The sequence below is a fragment of the Ruditapes philippinarum genome, unplaced genomic scaffold (genome assembly GCF_026571515.1).
Source record: "Ruditapes philippinarum isolate M1 unplaced genomic scaffold, ASM2657151v2 ctg157_1_1_1_1, whole genome shotgun sequence".
NCBI lineage: Eukaryota > Metazoa > Mollusca > Bivalvia > Venerida > Veneridae > Ruditapes > Ruditapes philippinarum.
In genome coordinates, this window is record NW_026854186.1 from 536,091 (window position 1) to 556,958 (window position 20,868).

The 20,868-nt window shown below is 34.5% G+C and overlaps 1 protein-coding gene across 1 annotated transcript in view; it reads left to right on the forward strand.

Annotated features, from left to right (window-relative positions):
- The first annotated feature begins 10,592 nt into the window (after positions 1–10,592).
- LOC132739330 (5-oxoprolinase-like) overlaps positions 10,593–20,868 on the forward strand; it is a 150,781-nt gene continuing 140,505 nt past the window's right edge. Inside the window, exons 1-2 of the mRNA XM_060727027.1 lie at positions 10,593–10,829; positions 18,163–18,368. Coding sequence (XP_060583010.1) covers positions 18,204–18,368 — 165 coding nt within the window. The 5' untranslated portion in view covers positions 10,593–10,829; positions 18,163–18,203. The remainder of the gene's footprint in view (positions 10,830–18,162; positions 18,369–20,868) is intronic.

The window sequence follows — 20,868 nt, forward strand, 5'->3', positions numbered from 1 at the left end:
CAAATAGGACAGAACTGTGAAAATAACACATTTACACCTGATGAATCGAGTATGAATATTGCATCATACAGAATATAATCTATGAAATATGTGTGGAATAGATCTCTAAATAAGAGAAAACAGGCTTACTTGAACTACCTAAAATTCAAGAGCATGTATAGTGAATGGATAAAGAAGGACCATCCGATTATACCTAGAAAATATATACAGACCTAAAATTATCCCAGGAGAAGTTGAAGACGTCAGAAGAGAAACATCATTACAACTGTTTTGAAGCTGACAATTAAAATCTTGAAGAATAAATCTCGAAGATATGAAAATGCTTTCAAGCAAACACACGATGAAATGTTTGCTATTTTTGAGAAAAAAAATGACGGAGAAATCAGTGACGGAGAAATCTGAAGAAATCTGCAGAAATCTGTAGAATGCAAGAAGGAAGAAGAAAAATCAGCTGCAAAATTTGAATGGCTGAAAGAGTACGAGAACAATTTTGAAACTGATATATTTGTACATGAAAATTCATTTATCACATAAACCGCGGTGCAGGAGTGTAATAAAGCCATTTAATAAAAACGATATTACACTAGACGATATTACACTGTTAACATTCTTGCCCAGGGCAAAAGAAATATGGTATGTGGGGAGATACCAACTGCAGTGAACCAGTTTCAAGAGGCATGTGCCATACTCTCAAAAGCCTACGGTGAAACTGCTAAAGAATGTGCAGATGCCTACTTTTGTTATGGACAAGCTTTGTTAGACTTGGCTCGAATGGAGTGCTGGGAAACAGCTCTTTACACTATAGGCGCGTCAAAGAAAAATATCTCTTATTAACAGTTTACCGTTCTTATTTTATATATGTGATAAATAGAATATTATATTCGTGTATATTCAATACTAAATTTATTGAACTCGTTGAATAAAAAATATTATGCTGATTTTATTCAACTCGTTCAATAAATTTAGTATTAAACCTACACTCATTCAATATCCTCTATATATATGACTCATGCAAAAACAAGAGACCATGGCAGAACAGAAATACAAATACATCAGATGATTACATCCGCAATTTTACGCATAGATCAAACCATGTACAAAATGAACAAGATGAACAGACGCAAAAAAAGAAAATAATTCCCGCAAAATCAAAGCGAATCAATCCAGTGAAAATGTCACCTTTTTGAGCAAACCTGTAACACATAATGGAATAACATATATAGGAAAAAATGTGAGGCAGTCTTTTTTAGAAAAACCTCAATTCGACAAAGGTGGAGAAACACCTCGTAATGGTAGACAACGAAATAACTTTTCGGAAGCAGATAGCATAAATCAGAAAAACAGGGTAATTAATCCAAAGGTAATAAATTTATCTAATATTGAATTATCAAAAAACGAAATCAATTTACTCCGTAAAGGACTTAAATTTACTCCCACCCCTAATGAAAACAAAATAGAACTAAATACAGACATCAAAGAATTTTGTAGAATATTGAGATTAAGTGAACGTTTTCATGATGACAATCAAGAAGCTAACACTGATTTACCTCTAGTTAGAAATAAGACTGGATGGAACCCTCCCAAAAGTATAATAGCATTGGAAGACGCTTTTCAACTTTTAAAGGAATATCCATTAGAAAATTACTGCAACGTGAATCATAATTTATCCCGTAATGACCGCGAAGCACTTAAAACTCTAATTTATACATTGATAATTAAAGACAAAGAGAAGATTTATCTATATTAAATGATACTATTTATTTACGAAGAAACTGATGAAGGAGCAGATTTAAGAACTAAACATGTTTTACAAGACATTATTAGAAAATACGGTGGTGGCCTAATGAAAGAAGAGTCTGACTATCTAACAAATTTTGAACAAATTTCTATGGTTTACCAAAAATTCACAAAAGTAAAACAATTGCTGAGTCAGAATATCTGAAAGCTTGTGATCCTAACGATTTACCTTTTAGACCTATTTGTGGAGCATAACACAAAGACTCAGCCGACTATTAGACATAATTCTTAAATCTCTATGTAAATGTGTTCCTAGTTTTTTTAGAGATGATTTAGATTTTCTGAAATATTTACCAGAACACATAGAAGATCATGAATCTAAACTAGTCACTTTCGATGAAGTAAACTCGTATTCTAATATTCACCACGATCTTGGATTGAAAGTTGGAAAAAATACCAGAAAAGATAGACAAACAATTTCAACATAATTTCATAATAAAATCGCTACAACTTATTTTATACAACAACGTATTCTACTTCGACGGAAAATACTATATTCAGAAAAAAGGCGCAGCTATGGGTACTATTTATCGCTCCAACTTACGCTACCTTAGTCCTCGGATATTTAGATAGAGGATATTTGTTTAGTTCAGTGTAAGATCGGAATATATTTCACCGAGTGAGCACCAAAAGGTATATTTCACGAGTGGCGCAGCCACGAGTGAAATATGAACTTTTGGTGTTCACTAGTTCACTAGTTGAAATATGAACTTTTGGTGTTCACGAGGATATTTATTTAGTTCAGTGTAAGATCGGAATATATTTCACCGAGTGAGCACCAAAAGGTATATTTCACGAGTGGCGCAGCCACGAGTGAAATATGAACTTTTGGTGTTCACTAAGTTAAATATATTTTGATCTTACATTAAATTAAACAAATTTTCTTTTTATTATATATGCAAAGAAACGTTTAAAAGGACATTTTAACTTAGTACTAAATGAAAAGGGCGCCAAATAATAATATAACGTGACGTCATTTACGACGTCAGGTCATTAAGTTGGTTTCCAGTACTGTGAACGCTTGTATTTCACTGAAACAGCGTACTGGGCTCAAATATTCAAAACAGTGAAATTATCAAATCGATAATTTCACTGTTTCAAACAGTGAAATTACCAGTTTTTAACTCACTGATATATTTCTATAAACCACCGAAAAGCATGTAATAAAAGAAACTATTTATCACACATCCGTGCCGATTTTGCGACTCCGTAAATATGGTACTGCATATATATTTTGACGTGACGTCATTAGCGTTATACAAACATAGTGTAAAGAGCGTTTAATGTTAGCGTTATACTATAGGCGCGTCAATGAAATATGACTCTTATTTCACTTTAAACGGTCTTTATTTTGGGTATGTGATAAATAGAATATTAAATTCATGTAGGTTCCATACTGAATTTATTGCACTCGTTGAATAAAATAATATCATGCTCGCATAATATAATTTTATTCAACGAGTGCAATAAATTCAGTATGGAACTTACACTCATTCAATATCCTCTATTTATGAAAGGATGAAAACTAAATACAACAATGAATTTTCAAGCTATTTAAGACTTAATTGGAAGAGATTTCTTGACGATTGCTTTTTAATTCTACCAAAAGAAATTGACACGTCTGATTTTTTTAACGAACTTAATAACTTGCATCAAAGTATACAATTCACATATAATAAAAGTGAATCTGCGATAACTTTTTTTTTCGCCCATATAGGCGACCGTACATTCAAGTCGGGCCATCCTAGAGCGTCCCGCCGAGATTTTTTCCAGCTTTATTGGTGGAGGAAGACCCCAAGTGCCCCTTCGGGCAGCTGGCTGGATGGCTTCCTCACATGAAAGATTTCGACCCGAGTGAGGATCGAACTTACAGCGGTGAGAGACCTGTGATCTCAAGTCAACGACCTAAACCACTCGGCCACGGAGGCCCCTTTCCGCTCATAATGTAACTTGGGCATTTATATATAACAATTATTTTACATTTCCACATGGTTTTAAGTTACTTTCTTTCTGACATTTTTTTACTCGTTTAGCTAATTCATAAAAAAAGTACTTATTTGTAATACAAATTTTGCATTTACGTCTATGATAAGTCAATGCTTTTAATTTTAAAGCATATTTATTACCACCCTTTATTTATTCTATGAGGTTCATGCAACATTTATATAAGTAAATATGTATTTTTGTAGCAATTCAAAATTTCTTATAAAGAGAGTAAAAGAATATTTCATTTGCCGCGCAACGTCATATTTTTACGTTTCCCGCACTTTTATAACGTTACGTCATTAATATTTGTATTATACGTTACTGTCTGAAGATATGTAAAAACATTTGAAAGCGCTAACAGATAAAAAATTAACGAACTTTGTACTCTGCATTTCCCAAAACATACTCTACATAATTTTATTACATGCTTTTCGGTGGTTTATAGAAATATATCAGTGATATAAAACTGGTAATTTCACTGTTTGAAACAATGAAATTACCACTTTGATAATTTCACTGTTTTGAATTTAAGCCCCTTACGTTGTTTCAGTGAGATACCAGCGTGCACAGTACTGGGTACCAACTTAATGACGTGACGTCGTAAATGACGTCACGTTGTATTATTATTTGGCGCGCTTTTCATTCAGTATTAGGTTAAATGTCTTTTTAAAACGTTTCTTTGCATATAATAAAAAGAAAATTTGTTTAGTTTAGTGTAAGATTGAAATTTATTACATGCTTTTCGGTGGTTTATAGAAATATATCAGTGATATAAAACTGGTAATTTCACTGTTTGAAACAGTGCGCCACGAGTGAAATATGAACTTTTGGTGTTCACAAGGTGAAATATATTATGATCTTACACTGAACTAAACAAATATCCTCTATATATTTCACCTTGTGAACACCAAAAGTTCATATTTCACTCGTGGCTGCGCCACTCGTGAAATATGCCTTTTGGTGCTCACTCGGTGAAATATATTCCGATCTTACACTGAACTAAACAAATATCCTCTATATATATATATAGATAAAATAATAATGTTTAAGAAATAACAAACTCTATTCGGTAGCGCTTTCAATGCTTTCTTCGCATATCTTCATATATATAAAAGTATTAAAGTTTCGGCTGAAGATATGCGAAGAAAGCATTGAAAGCTCTACCGAATATACATAGAGTTTGTTATTTCTTAAACATTAATATTTTATCTATTTCAACACTGCACAAGGAACATTTATCACCTTTTAATATATATATATATATATATAGATAAAATTATAATGTTATACATATGTTTTATAATGTTATATATATGTTTTATAATGTTATACATATGTTTTACATAGAGTTTGTTATTTCTTAAACATTAATATAATTTTATCTATTTCAACACTGCACAAGGAACATTTATCACGTTTTAATATATATATATTTTTAGAATTGCGTTTTTCTATTTTTAGAATTGCGTGTTTCTATATATATATAGAGAGAGTAAAAGAATATTTCATTTATATATAAATATATATATATATATATATATATATATATATATATATATATATATATATTTATATATAAATGAAATATTCTTTTACTCTCTCTATATATATATAGAAACACGCAATTCTAAAAATAGAAAAACGCAATTCTAAAAATAGAAACACGCGCAACTCTAAAAATAGAAACACACAATTCTAAAAATAGAAACACGCAACTCTATAAATAGAAACACGCAATTCTAAAAATAGAAACACGCAATTCTAAAAATAGAAACACACGCAATTTTAAAAATAGAAACACGCAATTCTAAAAATAAAAACACGCACAATTCTAAAAATAGAAACACGCAATTCTATAAATAGAAACACGCAATTCTAAAAATAGAAACACGCAATTCTAAAAATAGAAACACGTAATTCTAAAAAAAGAAACATGTGCAATTCTAAAAATAGAAACATACAATTCTATAAATAGAAACACGCAATTCTATAAATAGAAACACTCAATTCTATAAATAGAAACACTCAATTCTATAATGTTGTTGTTGATGTTGATGATAGATAGATATCTCTCTCTCTCTCTCTCTCTCTCTCTCTATATATATATATATATACACACACACCAATAAATATATATGGTCATTTAATGCACAAATCTGAGAAAATTCAGTAATTTAAACTTCAAGGTCAAGGTCACAAAGAGCCAAGGTCAATTTGGGTTTGATAAACAACAAGTTCTTGTCCTTAAGAATGTTCTGTCATAATATATGGTTGATCCCTTCAATAATAGCAGTTACAGCCAGTTACAGCCAAAACAATGAAAAATTTCAATAATTTGACCTTCAAAGTCAAGGTCATTAATGAGTGAAGGTCAAGGTCTGTCTGGTAATTTTTAAGGGTTATCCTTGAAGATTATTATGTTTAAGTTTTAAGACAATCCATTTAAAAATAACAAAGTTACAGCCAATAATAGCAAGAACAAGCTTCATTTGGACTTTTAACCTTGAAGGTCAAGGTCATTTATGGATGAAGGTCAAGGTTAGTGTGGTCTACTGAAGGGTTGTTGTGGCCAAGTATGAAGACAATACACCAAGAACTAAAAAAGTTATTATCCAGGTACAAGATTGCGGGCGGCAACGGCAACGGCATCGGCGCCGCGACTATAACAATACCTCTACTGAGCTAAAAAAGTCTTGTTTTCATAAGTTTTAAAAAGTTCTAACTAAAGTACATGTAGAAAGAAGATCTCCACTGGTTATATTATGCATCCCCATTTCGGCAAGACTTTGCCGGTATGTAGTCTGAAGGGGTGAATGTGTTTTAGAAAAAAAAGCGTAAGGTATCGCATGGTATTGCGGCAATTAAAGGGTATCGCCCGAATTCCTCGCGTGGAAGGTAAAATGATATGCCAGACGTAGGTAAACTAGTGTATATTAACTAGTGTATTTTGCGTAGCAAATCTTAATCAAATATCTTATATTAAACACTATTTGGAAAAATTGACGTTCATAAATCATAAACATCTATAATGACTGACATTGATATCATTTTTTAGCCATTTGGTCATAAGGTATTTAGGTGGAGTTCAAGCATGGGCAAGAATGTAGATGGTCACGGACTTTTAGGTCATATTCTTTTGCGTTATTTAGTATGAATAGCGGCTAGCCGTGGCAAAATGATAAGGCCTGCAGAAAGGAAATGGAAGTGATCTCATGTTTTTGCCGGTGACAAAGGCAATTAAAACAAACACAATTACACACAAACGCACACTCGCGCACAAACAAGCGTACATGTACCGTAGTTGACCGGATTATAATCATTAATTGTTATATTGGGTCTTGATCTCATCGAACGCACAGAATGTGCGTAATAAGATTATTAATGAGACTTCATTAAAAATAATCAAGTTAGATGTGGTTTGGTCCAGTTATTAACTTGTCAGACTAGTAATCTAACGATTGCTGGCCGCGTGGGTTCAAACCCAGTCAGTGGCAAGTCGTTTAGTAAAAATAATTTTACAATCATTGCTTAGTGCTGGTTGGTTTTCAGTTCTTATCACGCATCGAGCTTCCAAAACGACAGGACTAAAATAAATTTGTATAACCTAAAAATAACCAAGTTGATATTGTATACAACAAAATATACAAAATAAGCAGTCTGATACAAATAGATTTTTGTCGGATTTTACGTCAGGAACATACATTGTGACTTTTTTCAGAAAGACCTCAGGTGCCTCTCCGTACATTATTTCAGGCACGAACCTGAATAAAATCAGTGACGTTCCGTAAATTAGTTAGAGAATCTTCCTCATATAAAATATTAAGTATCTTGCGGGATTCGAACGGTGAGGACAGAAATACTAAAAGCAATATACTGATTACTAGCTCCATGAAACTGATTTTTAAAAAAAATCTAGTATTTAAAGTCTTTACAGACTCAAAGTAATTTTATGATTTCAAATTTCTTATATTTTTCGCCATTAAGATTCCTTTTGGACGGATAGGAAGGTCAATTTAAATATGCCTTCCTTCGTGGGCATTATCAATCATTATTACATGCCTTCAAAAAGCCCAGTTGACTTCTGATTGTCACAATATGCAATATTTGTTTCGCAATCGCAACTGCTCGGGCCTTTCCGTCAGTCTTCGGATAAGGACCTCGAACACAATAGTATGAATGCGGTTTTTCGGTCTAACCTACGCTAAGAAACTAAACATGTAAACAAATAGTAAATTTAATGCTGAGAGTTGCTGACAAGTTTATTTCCAATATATGTAGTAAAAGTCAACCTAAAATAAGTGAATTCATAGGTACAAAAGCAAACAATACATTATTTATATATTTATTATAACTGAAAGTACATAAAACATTTAGTCGGATTTGTTTAACCCGTTATGCGATATACACGCCTTTTAACGCCTTTTTCACCACCCCCTTTTTTGTTGTCTCTAATGGTGAAAAAATGCCTTATTTAGGCCCCCAACACTTGTTTTTGTTTGAGAAATGTTGTTAAAAAAGTGACCACTTTTTCGGCGCGGCCAAAAGATACATCAGGGGGTTGCCAGAAGGGGGATGTACCCCCTTCTGTTTGGGGGGTTTGAAGGGGGGCGGAATCCCCCTCATCGCCAAGAAAATTTTGGACTTGTGAAAGGCTATAAATGACCCAAGATTGATCATAAGGTAACGTGTAACCAACGCTGAAAAGCATTTGACTCTATCTCAATCCATTGAGAAGTTGCAGCACTTTGAAATCAATTTTGATGGAAAAAATCAACGCAAAATAGTGATTTTTGGCAATTTTGAGATTTCCCCTCGTTGCCATGGTAACAGAAAGTTTAAGCCTGAGCATGTTGTTTCAAGGGCAATGGTCCAGTCAACATTTGTGCCAATTTGATTAGTGTTGAAGCGGTTTTTATAGTATTATAGCAATTTGAACTTGTAACGGGAGACTTTTCAATGAAAACAGCTATTTTTCACAAAATGCTCATGAAGAATGCTAATGCTAATGAAAAAAATCAAAAAATCTACAAAACAACATTTTTTCTTCAAATTTATACGACAGGCCATGTTTTAACATGGAAAAACGCGATTTTAGGTAATTTCAAGTATTTTCATCATTTTCTGTTAACCCATTACGCGACCTTTTAACGCCTTTTTCACCCCCACCTTTTTGTTGTTGTCTCTAATGGTGAAAAAATGCCTTATTTAGGCCCCCAACACTTGTTTTTGTTTGAGAAATGTTTTTTTTTTTTAAACAAGATATTTTTGCTTGAAAAAGATATTTTTGTGTATTGAACGTTATCTTCGGACTTGCGAACTAAACCATTTGTACAGCATTGACAGAAACATATTTTGTTATTGTTTAATGCAGTTCAAAACTTACAAATTCGAATAAATTAGGAGAAAAACCGACCAGAACAGTCACACATGTCAAATTTAAAAATATGTACATGATCAGTTTATATCTTCAATAACATCGTCAAAACAGAATCTAGGATGCTGAAACCTTTAACCGAGTGTGGCATATATATTGCATTATGAAAAAGACATACTAATGAACTTCAAAATAACAAAGAAACCCACTTGCCTGGCAAAAACTCGTTCATCCGTTTCAAAAAATCACGCCGTGTTCGCCATTTTGTCAAGTTTGCAACCAATTCGCTCGCTTGAACCAAGTGTGCAACCACTTCACGTCCTGCCCCTTGACTACTGCGCGTTGACGTTTACGCCATCATCAAAATAACTTTAATGTCATGTTGGCTGGATAACGTAACCAGACAGTTACATTATTAAAAGCCATTTTTAAAAATATTTCAACAATGAAGGTTTTATTTTTAACTCAGTATACAATTTTGAAATAAGTATTTAATAAAAGGGTTATTTATCGTGTATGATAAAATATGCACTTATTCTCACGTGGATAATATAGCACTCCCTACGGTCGTGCAAGATTACCGCTGATGTGTATATTGATATATAGCATTTCTCGACAAAAATGTAACGAAAACCAGACTACACTTTAGTAATTGCGTCTACATGTTTTCCGAAAAAGACCTTTTAAATATTAATTTCTCGTCAAAATGTTACTCATTATGTGCAATGTTTCTGTTTTTATGGAAGCTTGAATTGACCCCCCCCCCCCCCCGGCGTATGTCCTTGCAGAAGTATTTATACCAGACAATTATTTAGGTCACGAATCGATGAGAAGGCACGAATACATACATACATACGTACACGTACCTATCTACCTACATCATTGTTTGGTGGGATAATAAAGACGTATTCCAAGGCATGCCGACATATTTTTTGTCAGTAATGGGGCCCACGTAGGTAGGTACGTGTACGTACGTATGTATGTATGAATTCGTGCCTTCTCATCGATTCGTGACCTAAATAATTGTCTGGTATAAATACTTCTGCATGGACATACACCATCCGAAAACTACACAAGTTTTATTAGACAATTCTATCCAATCAAAATGCGTAATTGAACAGGTGTAAATGACCTTACCCTACAATCAGCTGGTGACCAAATTACTTTAAAATATTCGATATTGATGTTTTAATTTATTAAACACACATACTTAAGCCAAATAAATATTCATTATGCTGTAAGAATTTACTTATAGACTTTGAAACATATGGCTGAAAATAACAATGCGAACATTTAGTGGTGTGAGCACCTAAATTTTGATGACGTCACAAGGTAAGCGTCCAGCTGAGCAAGACAGTCATGGTTGACATGTTCAGATGCTCTAATCTTTGAGCGGTTTTTTTAGAAGTAATTTAAAGTTTTTGAACTTTTAGATAATGAATTTATTTAACAAATGCACTAATTGAACTGTATGTATGTCTGCTATTTGTTGTGCAAGTGCAATTTTTCCAAATAAGAGTCACGAATCGACGAGAGAAAAGCATAAAACCCGATAATATAAAGTTGTCCAAAATTTCGCGACCTGTCAAATTTCTTAAAAGTTAACACAGTGATTTTCATATTATTTTGTCGACGTAGACAGTCGTCATAAAGATCTAAGTATTTGTTATAGGTATGTCTGATTCAAAGGTGAGGAGAGAAAACTAAAACAATATATACCGAAGATACTGTTGATGAGATAACTCCGAAAGTAATTGAGTAAATCACATATTATCAGGTCTATGATTTCATGAGTATTTACTGATAATCTGTAAATTTATGGACCATCTGCAATTTTATTGATTTCTTTATCAGTAAATTTATCTCTAGAGGCTACTGTTTTGATCCCAAAATCCTGTGAAGTGGCCAGAAAGGTTGTTTGATGATTTCTAGGTTGAGTTGAATATGGGTCACCTGGGGTCAAAAACTAGATCACACAGCCAAATATGGAAAAACCTTGCTGACACTCTAGAGGGTACTGTTTTGATCCAAATATCCTGGAAATTGGTCAAAGGGTTGTTTGATTGTCACCCCCATTTTCCAAGAAAAATGGGGGGATATAGAAACAGGCTCCATCCGTCTGTCCGTCCATCACACTTTAGTGTACGGTCCATAACTTTGTCATTTATTAAAGGAATGTGAAATAACTTGGCACAAATGTTTGTTATAATAAGAGGATGTGTCGTGCGCAACAACCAGACCCCTACCTCTACAGTCAAAATAGCACTTGCTCATTCAAGGTCAACATTGTCTATTTGAGGGTATATGTCGTGTCTGGTCCATAACTTTCTTATCTTTGAAGGAATACTTGCCATAATTTTTTACAATAATAAGACAATTTGTCCTGCTCAACAACCGGTCACCTACCTTCAAGGTCAAGGTCCCACTTGGAGGTCAAAGATTAGCATAGTCTGTTATAGGGTATATTTTGTGTCCTATCTAGAACTTCTTCATAGTTCAAGGGATTTTGAAATAACTTGGCACAAATAGTCACATTAATATGACGATATGTCAGGAACAATACCTGCACCCTTACCTCCAAGGTCAAGGTCACACTTCGAGGTCAAAGGTTAACAGAGTTTGTTATATGGTATATTTTGTGACCCGTAAATAACTTCTTAATAGATCAAGGGATTTTGAAAATACTTGGCACAAATAGTCACAATGATAAGATGATATGTCATGCATAACAGCCGTGTCTCTACCTCCAAGGTCAAGGTCACACTTAGAGATCAAAGATTTACATAGTCTGTTATAGGGTATATTTTGTGTCCAATCCATAACTTTTTCATAGATCAAGTGTTTTTAAAAATACTTGCACAAATAATCACAATAATAAGACGATATGTCAGGCGCAAAACATGGGTCCCTACCTCCAAGGTCACACTTAGAGGTCAAAGATTGACCTAGTCTGTTATAGGGTATATTTTGTGTCTGATCTATAACTTCTTCATAGTTCAAGGGATTTTGAAAATACTTGGTACAAATAGTTACAATAATAAGAGGATATGTCATGCACAACACCTGCACCCCTTCATGTACTTCCAAGGTCAAGGTCACACTTAGAGGTCAAAGCTTAACATGATAGATTTTTTGTGCCCCCACTTTAGCGGGGGGGGGGGGATTTAGATTTACCCTTGTCCGTCTGTCCTTCCATCACTCCGTCCATTCTTTTTTGTGTTGCACGTAACTCAAAAGGTATTTGACCTAGAGTCATGTAACTTAATAGGAATGTTGATCAGCATGTGCAGTTGTGCACCTGGGTATTTTCCTGTGGATTTATTCAGTATCTTTAGAGTTATTGCCCTTGACTTAGTAAAAATTTGCAATTTTCAACTTGTGTCGCATGTAACTCAAAAAGGATTTGACCTAGAGTCATGAAACTGTACAGGAATGTTGATCAGCATGTGAAGTTGTGCACCTGGGTATTTTCGTGTGGATTTATTAAGTGCTTTTAGAGTTATTGCCCTTGACTCAGTAAAATTTTGCACTTTTCAACTTGTGTCATATGTAACTCAAAAAGGATTTGACATAGAGTCATGAAACTTTACAGGAATGTTGATAAGCATGTGTAGTTATGCACCTGGGTATTTTTCTGTGGATTTATATTGTATTTTTAGAATTATTGCCCTTGACTTAGTAAAAATTTGCAATTTTCAACTTGTGTCGCATGTAACTTAAAAAGGATTTGACCTAGAGTCATGAAACTTTACAGGAATGTTGATCAGCATGTGTAGTTGTGCACCTGGGTATTTGCGTATGGATTAATAAAGTATTTTTAGAATTATTGCCCTTGACTCAGTAAAATTTTGCAATTTTCAACTTGTGTCGCATGTTACTCAAAAAGGATTTGACATAGAGTCATGAAACTTTACAGGAATGTTGATCAGCATGTGTAGTTGTGCACCTGGGTATTTTCCTGTGGATTTATTTAGTATTTTTATTGCCCTTGACTTAGTAAAAATCTGAATTTTTTAACTTGTGTCGCATGTAACTCAAAAAGGATTTGACCTAGAGTCATGAAACTTTATTGTAATGTTGATCAGCATGTGTAGTTGTGCACCTTGGTATTTTCTTGTGGATTTATACAGTATATTTAGAGTTATTGCATTTCTTTTAGTAAAATTTTGCAATTTTCAACTTGTGTCACATGTATCTCAAAAATCTGAATTTTTTAACTTGTGTCGCATGTAACTCAAAAAGGATTTGACCTAGAGTCATGAAACTTTATTGTAATGTTGATCAGCATGTGTAGTTGTGCACCTTGGTATTTTCTTGTGGATTTATACAGTATATTTAGAGTTATTGCATTTCTTTTAGTAAAATTTTGCAATTTTCAACTTGTGTCACATGTATCTCAAAAAGGATTTGACAAAGAGTCATGAAACTTTACAAGAATGTTGTTCAGCATGTGCAGTTGTGCATCTGGGTATTTTCATGTGGATTTATTTAGTATTTTCAGAATTATTGCCCTTGACTTAGTAAAAACCGTTTCATTATGTTGTGTTATTTGTTCCTTGATTGCTTGAGTTAGAATCAACCAACTTTACAGGAATAATGATCAACATCACTAAATTACAGGAATAATGATCAACATCACAGTGAAGCTATGCACCTGGGACTTTGCATGTGGATTTTTTTCAGTTTTGTTAGAGTTATTGCCCTTGACTTACAGTAGTATAAATTTGCAGTTTTCATCATGTTCATGCATAGCTCAAAAGGTATTTGACTTGTAGGCCTGAAAGTTTACAAGAGTGTTGGTCAGCATGTGAACTTATGCACCTTGGGGTTTGCTTGTAGATTTATTCAGTATTTGTAAAGTTCTTGCCCTTTAACTATTAAAAGATTTTTAGTTTTCAACTTGTTGCACATGTAGTCCAAAAAATATTTGACCTAGAGTCATAACATTGACAGAACAGTGGTGTGTGGGGGCACCCATGTCCTATGGACACATTTCTAGTTATCCCCCGCCGATGGAATAGGGTGGGGGATATAGTTTTGGCGTTGTCCGTCTGTCCTTCCGTCTGTCCGTCCATCCTTCCGTCCGAATTTCGTTTCCGGAGTAGTTCTCTGCAACTACTGGCTGGAATTCAACGAAACTTTATGGGAATCATCAATATCAAGAGGAGATGCGCATCTGACCGTCCGTCCGTCTGAATTTTGTTTCCGGAGTAGTTCTCTGCAACTACTGGCTGGCTGGAATTCAACGAAACTTTATGGGAATCATCAATATCAAGAGGAGATGCTCATATCGTCGGCTTGTTCCGCTCAGACCCTTTAACACAGAGTTATGGCCCTTGATTAGTTATGCAGTATGCATATAGAGAAAAAATCGTTTCCGCGCTACTTCTCTGCAACTAATGGCTGGAATTCAACGAAACTTTATGGGAATCTTCAATACCTAGAGGAGATGCGCGTATCGTCGCCTTGTTCTGGTCAGACACTTAAACTCAGAGTTATGGCCCTTGATTAGTTATGCAGTATGCATATAGAGCAAAAATCATTACGGTGCTACTTCTCTGCAACTACTGGCTGGAATTCAATGAAACTTTATGGTAACCTTCAATACCAAGAGAAGATGTGCATAACATTGCCTTGTTGGCGTCAGACACTTTAACTCAGAGTTATTGCCCTTGATCAGTTATGCAGTATCCATATAGGAAAATATTCGTTTCCTCGCTACTTCTCTGCAACTACTGGCTGGAATTCAATGAAACTTTATGGGATTCTAAGAGGAGATGTGCATATAGTCGCCTTGTTCGGGTCAGATACTTATAACTCAGATTTATGGCCCTTGATTAGTTATGTAGTATGCATACATCTCATTGGCATTTCCAGATATTACTATTTAACACAAAGTTATGGCTCTGTTATTGCCCTGAATATTTATCAAGTTCAAAGAATATTTCTGTTTATGCCTATGATGATTAATATATAAATAAAGCCTTATGTCTTCAGTTGTTGTGTTAATAATAACCAGTACTCGGCGGGGGATATAAATTCAACGAATTTGCTTGTTAAATTCTGTGTTTCATTTTATTCCTTTAATAAATTAATTGTTGCATTTGCAGTTCTAGCATTGATCATAATTTTGGACTGAAAGTCCTGAGATCCATACCTCAATCTTTTGTAATAGCACAATTTTATGCTTCATATAAAATTTCCCTGAGGCATGGGACGTTGGTAACTCTGTTACAAATTCTTGTTGATTTCTTGGTCAAGTTCAAATGTTGGTCATATTGGAAAACCTTGTTTACACCCTAGCGGCTACTGTTCCAGATAAAATATCGTTGAAATTGGTCAGAATGGTTGTAATGATGTATTCCAGGTCAAGTAAAGATATGGGTCACTTGTGTTCAGAAACCAGGTCACACAGCCCTTATATGGAAAAACCTTGTTTACACCTCAAAGGCTACTGTTATGATCCAAATAATCTGAAAATTGGTCAGAAAGGTTGTTTTGGTGATTGCTAAGTCAAGTTTAAATATGGGTCATCTGTGGTTAAAAAACTAGGTCAAACAGCCCAAATAAAATTGGATTGAACCTTCATAATCAGGTGAGCGATATAAGGGCCATCATGGCCCTCTTGTTTATGTTTTCCTTAGTAGGTAATGCTTAATTGAAAAGATATCATTTAAGAAAAATAACTGTAAATGTATTTCATTATGTTTTATAGTACATACAGTAAATACCAAAATTTTATCAAGTAAGAATACTTTTTTTAAACTGTATCAGTTATCCTATGGCCTTAGACATATCTGCATATTGTCTTTCATTATACCCCCGTAAAACAAAGTTGTAAGGTGGGTATACTGGAATCAGCTTGTCTGGCCGGATGGGATTACCTTGTTTTTCCATGTCCGCCCAATAACTTAAGATTTCTTTGACCCACAGTCTTTATATTCGGCATGGTGGTTAGCCATGATCAGTAGATGACGGTATTGATTTTGAGCTCACTGGGTCAAAGGTTAAGGTCACAGGTGGCCTTTACTAAAAAAAAGCTTGTCCGCCCAATAACTTAAGGTTCCTTTCACCCAAAGTCTTCATATTTGGCATGATGGTTAGTCATGATTAGTAGATGACCCCTATTGATTTTGAGGTCACTGGGTCTGTTCAATTGCTTAAGAATGATTTGGTCAACAGTTTTCATATTTAATATTGAGGTTGTTTATGACTAGTTGATGACCCCTATTGATTTTTAGGTGACTGTACACAAAGGTCAGGTCACAGGGGTTTTTCTACAATAATATTGTCTACGCAAATGCTTCAGAATGCCTGTCAAAAGTGTATTGATTTTGACATTTTTACATTTGAAGCATGTAGAATACATAACTTAGCAATGCACTGGCTTACTCACCGGGAGGTTGTCCTTGAGCCATAAATGACTACTGTTGATTCTGACAAAGTGTTATGTAGGGGTATTCACGCCATGACAGTGACAGTTATAGTTTGAAATGCAATTTGAAATATGACCTTGACCCCCAAATTCACCAGACACTTCTGCAATTTGGCAAAGTTCAATTGTATAGAAACAAAAAAGATTTATTTCTGTTCCTACTATTTAGTGTTGTATTAATGCGGTGACATAGCATTTTTCACAAATGCAATCTTGTTAGTCCCCTACCGGTTTACCGGAGGGGACTTTAGGTTTACAGTCCGTCTGTCTGTCTGTCCGTCCGTCCGAGCAGACGAGAGCTACATTATGAGGTTTAGGTTTATGTACAGGCACTCTGTATGGGGTTCATTCCGTAGAGACATGTATTATGTGGTTAAAAATGCTCTTATGGGGTTAAAAAAATTTGCTCTTGTGGGGTTAAGAGATCAAAGGAATAACCCCACAAACACGTCTGCTAAGTAAGTCCCAGTCCGTCTGTCAGTCCGTCTTTGTGGACGGACGGACGGACTGACAGTCAGTCCGTCCGTCCACAAAACTGGATCCCGCGATAACTTGAAAAGTACTGAAAATATTTTTATGAAACTTGATATATGGATAGATGGCAGTATGGAGATTATGCACGTCTTTTTCTTTTCTTCCTATGTTGAAAATTCTGGTTGCTATGGCAACAAATAGGCTTAAAATATGGCAAATTTTACACATAAACTGGATCCAGTGATAACACAAAAAGTACTGGAAATATTTTTATGAAACTTGAAATATGGGTAGATGGCAGTCTGGAGATTATGCACGTCTTTTTCTTTTCTTCCTATGTTGAAAATTCTGGTTGCTATGGCAACAAATAGACTGAAAATATGCCAAATTTTACACATAAACTGGATCCTGTGTTAACGCAAAAAGTAATAGAAATGTTTTTATGAAACTCGTAATATGGGTAGATGGCAGTCTGGAGATTATGCACGTTTTTTTCTTTTCTTCCTATGCTGAAAATTCTGGTTGCTATGGCAACAAATAGACTGAAAATATGGCAAATTTTACACTTACACTGAATCCAGTGATAACTCAAAAAGTACTGGAAATATTTTTATGAAACTTGATATATGGGTAGATGGCAGTCTTGAGATTATGCATGTCTTATCTGTTCTCCCTATTTTGAAAAAATATTGGTTGCCTTGGCAACAAATACATTGTAGGCTTAAAACATGGCAAATATAACATTGTTTGTGATAAGTCAAAAAGAGCTGAAATTTTTTATGAAATTGCATCTTTAATTCAAGAGTTATCTCCTCTTTAAGCATTTTGCTTTTAAAAATGTTATATTTTGGTAACAGGGATGTTTCAAATATTAACTTTAGAGTGTCCTTCAGTCCGTCTGTCTGTCTGTTCATAAAAACTGTTTCCTGTGATCACTTTTAAAGAACTTTTCCAACAAATTTACTTAAAATATAGAAAAATTGAAACATTAGTGAATGGCCATCATCATTGGCCCTTCAGAATGTTGATGGGGTTCTAACCGGTAGGGGACTTATGGATTGCTTGCAATACTATGATAATTGCTTGTTTATTTCAGTCTGCCTTAACATCAAGAGGTGTGACACTTTTTCTAAAAGAATGACTAAGGGTAAATTTAGATTTGCTATTGATCGTGGTGGAACATTCACTGACATATGGGCTCAAGGCCCTTCTGGCAACATCACTGTGATGAAGTTGTTGTCTGAGGACCCACAAAATTACAGTGATGCCCCAAGGGAAGGTATAAGGCGAATTTTAGAACAAGTAAGTTACATATAATATGGTTTTTCATCCTTTTTAGCTCGACTTTTTAAAAAAAAAAAATTGGAGATATTGTTAAGTAATTGCAAAGGCTCTCACGTTTGCAATTTTTTGTAAACGTTTACACGATTGCAAAGAACCGAAACGGTACCGTTTAAACGGTGGTACTTCTATGCACTATACTACACCATGTATTTGAGTTGCCAAATGATGACCTACTTTCTCTTTTTAATGCATGTACAAATAAATTATGTTCAGGGCTCATCACGATTGAGTCGGCACACATTTTCTGCATTGAATCCCCATTTCGCTCTTTTGAAAAATCAAAGGAAAATCAACTTTACCAAAAATGTATTCTGTCACAAGCGATTATTGCACGGTAATGCTGTGTGCAGCATTGTTAACACCAATTTTCCATTTTTATACCACCGCAGTATCTGCGATGGCATATAGTGATTCACCTGTGTGTGTGTGTGTGTGTTTGTGTGTGCCTGTGTGTTATATAGATTATATAGTGAACTTAAAAAATCTTCTTGTGAAAAACCACTTGTCCAATTTCAACCTAACTTGGCAGGATTGTTCCTTGGGTGAAGGGCTTCCAAACTTGTTCAAAGAATTTGATTCCATGCAGAAATCTGTTTGCCATGGTAGTCCAACTAATTGTACTGCGCGACGAGATATTGTGCTATTTTCGTGTCTGGGCAATATCTCGCCTCTAAAGCGAGATTCTGTCCCAGAACGAAAATATCTCAGAATCAAGCTTTGGCACGTCAATATATTTTGACTAGTTGCCATGGCAACCAAAAGGAATGATAAGAATGAATTTAAAAAATCTTCTTGTAACAACCCACACGGCCTAGAGCTTAGATATTTTGCATAATGCATTGTCTGGTAGACCTCTACCAAGATTGTTCAAATTATAGCCCTGGGGTCAAAATTGGTCCCACCCTGGGGGTCATTGATTTTCACTTGTTAATGTTGATGTTCATATAGTAAAAACTTAAAAAAACTTCTTGTCTTAGGGTACAAGGCTTAGAGCTTTGATTTTGGTATATGATATCATAATAGGTCCGAGATCTACTAAAGTTGTTCAAATTTTGCCTCTAATGTCAAAATTGGCCCGGCCCTGGGGGTCATAGATTTTCCATATATGTATATAGTAAAATCTAAAAAATCTTCTCTGAATTGACAAAGGCTAGAGGTTAGATATTTGGCATGAAACATTGTGTAGTGGACCTCTATCAAGATTGTTCATATTATAGCCCTTGGATCAAGTTGGCCCCTCCCTAGGGGGTCATTGATTTTCACTATGTACATATAGTAAAAACTTAAAAAAAAATTTTGCCTGAAGGTACATCAGGCTTAGAGCTTTGATATTTGGTATATAGTCTGATCTATAGGTTCTCTACCAAAGTTGTTCAAATTTTGCCCCTAGTATCAAAATTGGTCCGGCCCAAGGGTCTTAGGTTTCCTTATATCATGTATATACAAAACTGGATCCAGCAATAACGCAAAAAGTTATGAAAATATTTTTATGAAACTTGATATATGGATAGATGGCAGTATGGAGATTATGCATGTTTTTTTCTTTTCTTCCTATATTGAAAATTCTGGTTGCTATGGCAACAAATAGTTTGAAAATATGGCAAATTTAACACATAAACTGGATCCAGTGATAACGCAAAAGTACTGAAAATATTTTTATGAAACTTGATAGATGGTAGTATGGAGATTATGCATGTCTTTTTCTTTTCTCCCTATGTTGAAAATTCAACAAATAGACTGAAAATATGGCAAATTTAACATATAAACTGGATCTAGTGATAATGCAAAAAGTAATGAAAAGTAATGATAATTGCTTGTTTACTCTGGAATAAACCAATTAAAATTGATAAAATCCATGATTACAGGCAATGATTAAAATTTATTTCCTAATTTGCTTTCGCTTTAACAGAAATAAAACATTTATCCTTTAGTCTACAAAAACTAAGAAAATTAAACACAAACACATATGTAGCATCAGTCATTAACATTGCATTTATTCTATACCTTATTGTCCCCCGCCTTTTCGAAAAAAAGAGGGATATAGAAATAGGCTCTGTCCGTCTGTCCTTCAGTCTGTCCGTACAAACCCAGAGGTACTTGTGTGACTTGGAGAACAATGGGTAACAGTAAATTCTCCGTTTCTACTTGTGTGTCTTTTTATGCCACCGCAGCATCTGCTTTGCGGTGGCATATAGCGATTCAACTGTGTGTGTGTATGTGTGTGTGTTTGTTTGTGTGTGTGTTAAATAGATTATATAGTGAGCTTAAAAAATCTTCTTGTGAAAAACCACTCGCCCAATTTCAGCCATACTTGGCAGGATTGATCCTTCGGTGAAAGGCTTCCAAAGTTGTTCAAAGAATTTCATTCCATGCAGAAATCTGGTTGCCATGGCAACCAAAAGGAATTATAAGAATAAATTTAAAAAATCTTCTTGTAAAGACCCAAAAGTCCTAGAGC